Source organism: Xiphophorus couchianus, chromosome 5 (genome assembly GCF_001444195.1).
Source record: "Xiphophorus couchianus chromosome 5, X_couchianus-1.0, whole genome shotgun sequence".
In the NCBI taxonomy this organism is placed as follows: Eukaryota; Metazoa; Chordata; class Actinopteri; order Cyprinodontiformes; family Poeciliidae; genus Xiphophorus; species Xiphophorus couchianus.
This window is the reverse complement of record NC_040232.1, coordinates 35,563,105-35,570,988: the sequence shown is the minus strand read 5'-3', so window position 1 is coordinate 35,570,988 and position 7,884 is coordinate 35,563,105. Positions and strand designations below refer to the sequence as shown.

The 7,884-nt window shown below is 39.2% G+C and overlaps 2 protein-coding genes across 2 annotated transcripts; one reads left to right on the top strand and one right to left on the bottom strand.

Annotated features, from left to right (window-relative positions):
- Nucleotides 1-13: 13 nt before the first annotated feature.
- lgals2b (lectin, galactoside-binding, soluble, 2b) lies at nucleotides 14-3,515 on the top strand. The gene is made up of 4 exons (XM_028017034.1): nucleotides 14-118; nucleotides 1,819-1,892; nucleotides 2,065-2,224; nucleotides 3,150-3,515. Exons 1-4 carry the CDS (start codon nucleotides 116-118, stop codon nucleotides 3,294-3,296), a joined length of 384 nt encoding a protein of 127 aa, XP_027872835.1. The 5' UTR covers nucleotides 14-115; the 3' UTR covers nucleotides 3,297-3,515.
- Nucleotides 3,516-4,965: 1,450 nt separating this feature from the next.
- uts2r4 (urotensin-2 receptor 4) lies at nucleotides 4,966-6,299 on the bottom strand. The gene has a single exon (XM_028017033.1). It carries the CDS (start codon nucleotides 6,218-6,220, stop codon nucleotides 5,159-5,161), a length of 1,062 nt encoding a protein of 353 aa, XP_027872834.1. The 5' UTR covers nucleotides 6,221-6,299; the 3' UTR covers nucleotides 4,966-5,158.
- Nucleotides 6,300-7,884: the final 1,585 nt, after the last annotated feature.

The following is a 7,884-nucleotide window of genomic DNA, read 5'->3' as shown; positions in this document are numbered from 1 at the left end:
GCTCCACATCCGATTGGCTCCTTCCTTCCCCCGCAACGTCACGAGGAGAACATAAAGCGTTAGGCAGCGAGCGGGACGTTTTCACTCGAGGGACAAACCTCTGAAGACCGCCAAGATGGTGAGTAGCGTGAACAGCTTAATTCCAGAAGTGACTCGAGGCCTTTTCGTTGTCCGTCATTTTTGACTAACTTGGTCGAAAGAAAATCTGTCAGAATCTATTTTTACCCACCAATTCTTAAAGTAATTATATTTATTTGTGTTTCATTTAGTTTAATTAATATTTAATATTAAATATGTCGACATATTCAATAATTAATATTTGTGTTATCATAAAACCGAGTAAATGTAACTTTTTCTCTTGAGTTTTGAAATTTTTCAGAGGTCGGCAAAAAAGAAAGAAAGAAAGAAATATATATATATATATATATATATATATATACCTGACCACATGTTCTCTGTGTGGTCAGGTGTGTGTAATCTGTCAAAATGACAAAGGACAGTATTGACCATAGCATAAACATTTTCCCACCTGACTGACTTTGAATACTCAACATTGTTTTTATGATATATTAAAAGGTTGATTTACATTCATTTAGTCTTTAATTTGCGGTGAACGATTTAAGCATTTTTTTAATTTGTGAAATTCTGAAAGAGGAACATGAAGTCATTTTCAGATGATTGACCTGTCTAAAATACATAGGAAGACTCAATTGTCATTTTTGATGATATATTAAATTTAACGAGGACCGACCAATTGCTTCTCAGCCAGCATCAGCTGCTAGTTCTTGATGAGGATAATATGGCTACTCGATTATATCGTTGGCAAAGTGCAGCACATTGCAACTTTTACAAGTTATAACTTAAAATGTGTCCAGGGAGGGAAAGACGTATAATCTTGTAGGAGATCTAAATAATTAACTTCCTCACAGGGATCAATAAAATCCAGTCCACTAACTATTTATCCAGCACCGCCTGTGTCAAGTCAATTATAAACCAAACTTATCTGCCTGGGAGTTTGGGGGTTGTATAAAAGTGAGACAACTGTGCCGATATAGATATAAGGGGGGCAGAATGTTGAAGTTCATGTTTAAACTATGCGCTCAGCACATAGATAGGAAGCACACATGTGAATGGGATTTATAGCTTTATTGACAAGATAAACAACTTCGCAGAACTGAAGGAAAATCCCTGGAAAGTCAGGGTGACTTTCTCAAGCACAAGCCTGGAATAAGAAACGGCTCATTTGCTTTAAAGAAAAAAAGAAACATTTCCATTTTTTGTCTTTGTACACAAATACACAGAGGCAGAATATATGAATTTATATATCTGTAATATAGGCTGCAGATTGTAGCATTTTGGTGTTAGGTGTGTGAGTGTGAAGGGGGGTTGGATTATTTTATGATTTTGCTATGTCAACATGATGTCCACACGTCTTTGAATAAATAGAGCACCTTCCTCTTTTGACTCTCTTTTACAACCATGCATTGTTTTAATCCTGGTTGATCATCAACTGCCAAGATAAGAAAAGCTTCTCATTACTGATTCTGAATTTAACAACGTGACTTTCTCTCTGACACACACACAAAAAATGCTAAAAAAATGCTATATAAATTATCATTTCATCATTTAACTGGTAGTGACATGAAGCTGCTTATGAATGCATCTACTTCTCTTGCAAAGCAACTTTTTTGTGTGAAGAATAAAATTTTTTCCCTAAATATAATTTTTTTAATGACTTTTTTTTAGAATCTGTGTTAAGTATGAATTCAGTGTTTGCCCTGGTAAACTACATTCACACAACTGTAAATCTTTTAACAGAAAGTCAAGGACATGGCATTCAAGGAAGGGCAGGAGTTTAAAGTCCGAGTCAGACCCAACGATGACAGCTCTAGGTACGCACATGCTTCTATTTTTTAAGCACAACAATAACTTTATCTCCTTTAAAATGCAGATTTCAGTTACATTTTCATCAAGAGGAAGTAGCGCGGTGGAATACAAGTTCATGGCGTCGTGCTTCCTCCCGTTTCTTTGTCCTCTTCTTACATGTTCCTGCTTCCGCCGCAGCTTTGCACTCAACATCGGTCACGATCCCGAGAACATCGCGATGCACTTCAACCCCCGCTTCGACCAGAACACCATTATCTGCAACTCCAAGTCTGGTGGGGAGTGGGGTCAAGAGGAACGAGACATGAACTTCCCCTTTGTGCGTGGGGAGGAATGCAAGGTCTGTTTGTGGAATAATTTTTGCAAAAGATACGGCAATACAAGTTTTCCTGTCCAAAGCGAGCCATTAGACTGAGACGCACACAAACTGCAAAAACGCAAAATCTTGCCAAGTATTTTTGATCTAGTTTCTAGAGCAAATAGGCAAAATTTCTAGTCATCAACAGAACTCAAAGATCACATGTTCATTCAGATGAAGTTGAAGAAAAGAAACTTTTACATTTAAACAGAACATAAAGGCCATTCATTGTTTATTCTATATTATTGAATACTTAGTGAACTGATTTGTGTAAATTGTAATTCCAGTGCATATCCAAAAACAGATTCCTAGTTGTTGCTTCTATATGGAACACATTTAATGAAGTCTCAGCCTCATCAGCTACAATAGACCTTAATATAATAAACTATAGGATAACAGATGACTGAATAAGACAAATGAGACATAAAAAAGTTTGAACCAAAACAAATTAGTCCTTAAACATGATTACAGAAACATTCAGTATTTCCAGACTCTTTTCTCCATGATGAAGCATATTAAGAAAAGGTAAAACAATGAAGCTGAACTTTTCTTTCATCATTTCTTTTTTTGTTGTTGCTGTAATGACTCAAAACTATTCCTGCGTCTCAGTTTACCCAATTATTAAATAATTGAAAAAATCTTTTCCAATCATTATAATTATTATTGCACATTTCTACAAGTGGGTGTAAGGTCTAGTTTGGAGCACTGCTCTGTAGGTAATCATAAAGGAGAATATGGGGCCATAAAACTCACAATCTCCATTATTATTGGACCATAATTCTATTGAAAATGCTGCTTTAGTCGTTCTTTAACACATGTTCTTCTTCTTTAGTGTTTCTGCTGTACAAGTCAGATTTTTAACTGAGAACTAATGCATGTGCTTCCCTTCTTTTCTTGCGTTTGGCAGTTTTACATCAACTTCAACATGGACCAGTTTTACATCAAACTTCCCGACGGCAGCATGATAAACTTCCCTAACCGTCTGGGAGACGTCAAGTACAAGTTCTTCGACGTCACTGGCGACGCAAGGATTGTGGGGATCAAGATCAAGTAGAGGATGAACTCCTCTCGACATCTTCTGATCTGCTGGTGGGAGAAACGGTCCATTTCAGAGTCACTGAACCCGGCCGGTGTTCTGATTGCTTGCAGAGACACAACTGTGTTGCAATGACGAGAAAAGGTCTGCAGATGGCGCCAGATCATATCTTATGTCACCACTTTTGCCCTTACAATAAATCGCCTGGTCTCTTCAATAAAAGCTGAAAAAGGACAAGTTTGACTCTCCTTTTGTATACTAAAATTACACTAAAATTTAAGTATACACTCATAATTCACTAAAATTTAAGTATACACTCAATTTTTAAAAGATTATTACAGGTCATCTAATCACAATTGTACACAAAGTTCAAGGGATATCTGACATATTTACAAGGTATAGGCAGATAAAATTGCTGACAACCCTGAAAGAAATGCATAATAAAAACCCTGCTCAGTAGTATAATCTCTGCTGATATTGATTAGAGAACTACCAACATTAGTTGTCGACATAAAAAAAAATAGTAAAAAAAAAGGCAGAAAATTGACAATCGAGCTCCATTTCATTTTGTGTCATCTATAGAAAAAAACATAATTTGGGGAGAATATTCACGGGGAGGTGTGAAACCTGGTAATGTGAACGAAGGGACAAGTGTTAGATGAAGCACTCTGTCAGAAACAATTTGCAGCAGGACTCTAAAGAAGCGCTGTAGAGACGCTGAGGAATGTAACACGATTGAACCACATTCACTGTGAGGACAGGAAACCTCATTTACAAGTTAAGAACTTTGCTTAACACAGCTTTAACCAATTTAGAGACATGAAAAGGAAAAAGTTGTAACCCTCTGATTGGAATCAAAACAGGACTAAAATATCTGCATCAAACAAATTCAATGGTGGGATTTGTAATGCTCTTTTCCTTCAGAGCAACAACAGTTTGACATTATGCCACCAAACATCCATTTCTGCTGGGCTATATAAAAATGTACCAGCATTTTCCATCACAGGCATCTTAGGACAAAATTATTTACAATTAATTAATTAGCTTAACTTGATAGCAGGTTTTCTCCAGATGCACACAAAATATTTTGTTCAAAGAAGAAGAAGGATAATAATCACATTAACCTTCTATTTGAGAGTCTACAGTGGCCCCTAAGGGACATGGGAAATTACCACATAAAAGTATTGCATTTCCTTGTAATAAATATTGTGTTCCCTCGCAATAAATTAGCAAATACATTTTATATAGAGTAACAAATGTCAATTTAAAATTGCACGTGCACATTTAAGGAGCCTCAATGGAAACATGTTTATATATTCTTAACTCTTTGGTGCAAAAAACTATTTGAAAAATTATCTATTACACCGTGTTCATTTTCTGCTTGTGTAAGGTTGAGATAGGACTGCACATGAAAATGACCCGTTATTAGACATTTAGACTACCAACAACAACAACAAAAAAAATTTAAATTCTCAGATGACTTATTACCCCGTGAAAACAACTCAAAAATAGTCCAAATAGTTTGGATATATCCTCCCCTCTCCCCGTTTTTTTTTCTTTCTTCATACTGAAAGTTTCTGTCTATGTCTTAAAAGGGATGGGAAGCCACAAAAAAATCCCCCATATCTTTAAGGGGGCTCCATAAGAGTCAGACCTCTTTACATACTTTACACCAGTTTGTTTTTTTTTGTCTTGAACAATTGTAAAAACTGAGTTGGTGACTGAGACTACTTGGGTAACTCCAACTGGAGCAATGGAGAGTAAACACGCCTTCAAAGTGTCTATGTGCAGTTGAACAATGTCTCTTTGTCCAGCTTCATATTGTCGGATCATGGCCGATGAGTCGAGGACGTTCCATTGCCTGAATGTGCGGTGATCCATTAGAGTTCCTGAAGAGGTGTTGTCACAGCCGTCCCAAGATCAGCCTTGCTAGATCCCCCAGACGGACCTTTCTGAGCCAAATAATCTTTGTAGTTTCGGGTCAGGAGAGTATAAAGAAATGGATTGATGCAGCTGTTCCCATAGGTAAGACATGTGACAAAGAAATTGACGTATTTGTGAGCAGCTGCAGACAAAGGTTTGAGGGAATCTGGGGAGAAAAGTTTAGCTATCTGCCATCCCCAAAATGGTAGGAAGCACACCCAATAGGCTACTACGATACTTAATATCATCGCTAGCACTTTTTGTTTGAGTCCTTTCCTCCGGGCTGAGCGGCTGCTACCTCCTAAGCTAGCCTGCACTGTCCAGTAGCGCCGTGCTAGCCCAGCATACAGTCCAACGATTATCAGTCCAGGGACTAAGACACTTGTGAAAAACAGTACTGTGAGGTAAGCCTTGAAAGCTTCAGGTGTCCAGGTAGGGTAGCAGATTCTCTTCACAAGGCCCTTGGCCTCCCTGAGCTGTATCATCACAATCATGGGAAGCGTTAGCGTGAACGCCAACCCCCAAATAACTCCTGCAGTGAGTCGTCGGTTCCGAGACGAGGATCTGTGGGCACTGAAGGGCTTGGCAACGGCACGGTAACGTTCTAAGCTCATCGCAACCAAAATGAAGACGCTGGCATGCATGGTGAGGAGATCGAGACTCAGGAGGATGCGGCAGCCAGCCTCGCCGAACAGCCAGTCCTGGACAAAGTAGGTGCAGACAACAAAGGGGATGGTGGAGAGGTAGAGCAGGTCGGCCAGGGCCAAGTTGACGATGTAGACGTACATGGAACCCATCCGGCACAAAGCGGCGGAGCGCGTTACGACGAGCGTGTAAATGTTACCCGCCAGTCCTATGGCGCACATGACCAAAAGCATGGCACCGAGCAGGGACGTCACCCACAGACCTCCACTGGCTCCAGAGGCACTACCGCCAAACAGAGAGGTTCCATCTTCAGCCCCCGGGGTCAGACCAGGTCCAGTCTCAGAAGTGATGGTGCCATTGAGGGTGCGGTTCATTGCAGATGTATAGATCAGGAATTAACGCAGACAGGCTCTCTGTCTGACTTTATGAGAACATCTTCTAATCAATCCAAGTGCAATTCAAACACTCTTGACAGCCTAGGGTGTTTGAGACTAATTAAACCTGACCAACAAGGAAACAGAAAATAATGACAATAAGTTTTATGGTAAAAAGACAGTACTGTACAGGGCAGATTTGAATTCAATACTCACACGACCTGAGTCTGAAAATTTCTGGCTCCTTCCAGTGTTTGTTGCCCAATTTCTTCCAATTTATTTATGCTTGTAATCGTGGGATTTCAAAGACACCTCAAAATAAAAAGCAATGTTCTCACTTCCAGACAGCAGGGTTCTCTCCCGCTGGGTCTGCGTTAAAGTAGAACCAACATGAGATTTTTGTGAGCAGTAGGAAAGTCTCAGCCCGTCAAATGGACAAACTGTGCTTACAGCCTTTGATGGCGAGTACTGAGCCGTTTTTGAGAGGACTCCAGTTGCTAATATCTCAGGAGCAGTTTCTACAACAGAGAGGAGAAAAAAGATCCCTTCTCCACTTTTACATAATTTGTAATTCTAACTCCCACTCGTTTCACTTGTCTTGAAGGCACCAAGTTAGGTTATGTGAGCAATTGTCTTGCATCCATTCAGAATCAAAACTTATCTTCTGTCCCTCTAGGCTTCTTCACTGATGTTGCCATTCAAGACATCGTGGTAAAAATCCTTAATTTCCATATAAGCCATGATGTTTTCCTGCCGGTCTCGTTTATCTACTTGGTTTCCCGTGGTGGAAGACGAACCATCCGTTTCTCCTCGGCTCCGAAAATCCAGCTTCCCCTTAGAAGTTTTCTTGGTTGCAGTTCTCTTGTCTCCCTTTTCAAATCCGTCCTCCCTCTTTCTCACCAGGGTGAAAAACTGGCACAGGCCGATTGATTTATGTGGCATTCCTCCCTGGCCTCAGCCTAATGTCACAAAAGCACCGAGGTGTGGATTTAGACACCACAAACTGCTGGCAGGGGCAACTGTCAGCAACTACTTTATAATGCCAGAGTTTATATACTCCCATCGAAGTGTCTGTTAAATTGAAACGGTGTCATTTTGGGGGGCTTTTAATGAAGCGATGAAGTTTGAATTCAGTATTCACTTCTCTCTAATCGACACAAGTTCAGATATGCACATCTGCACATATTAAAGTTTGGTTAAATTTGAGGTCTTTTAGCAAGTTGCAGAGAAAAGCATGACATTTCTGAAGTCATTCACAAGTTTCAAGCATAATTTCAAATAAACATTTGACCAATGTTCTTGACAGATAAAGAAGAGGTTATTTAAACTGGTTGATTTCTTTGCATGGGCTCAACTTGTGTGGATTAATATAGCTCAAACTATTTCAATAGGTTTAAAGTCAGGGTTGTTTGGTGTCTTTGTCATGTTAGGACACACATTTGTGTTAAAGTTTCAGTCAGCTAACCCAAATTGTCATCATCAGTTGAAAGGAAATTGGTTAGAATGTTCAAGAACAATAAAGAACCATCAAGTCCAGACAAATGCGTAAAAAACAAAAATGTAAAAACCATTCTGTAGAAAAGTTACGTACAACCCAATTTATTCAGTTTATTTGCAAAAAAGTTAATTTGTGGTTCAGTTACTTTTTAAATCTTGAACTGTTT

Bases quoted from the DNA above. Each gene is read 5' to 3' on its own strand.
- lgals2b (XM_028017034.1), top strand. The intron at 1,893-2,064 runs GTACGCACATGC...CTTCCGCCGCAG, and splicing joins CCCAACGATGACAGCTCTAG to CTTTGCACTCAACATCGGTC. The intron at 2,225-3,149 runs GTCTGTTTGTGG...TGCGTTTGGCAG, and splicing joins TGCGTGGGGAGGAATGCAAG to TTTTACATCAACTTCAACAT.
- uts2r4 (XM_028017033.1), bottom strand. From the start codon at position 6,220: ATGAACCGCACCCTCAATGGCACCATCACTTCTGAGACTGGACCTGGT.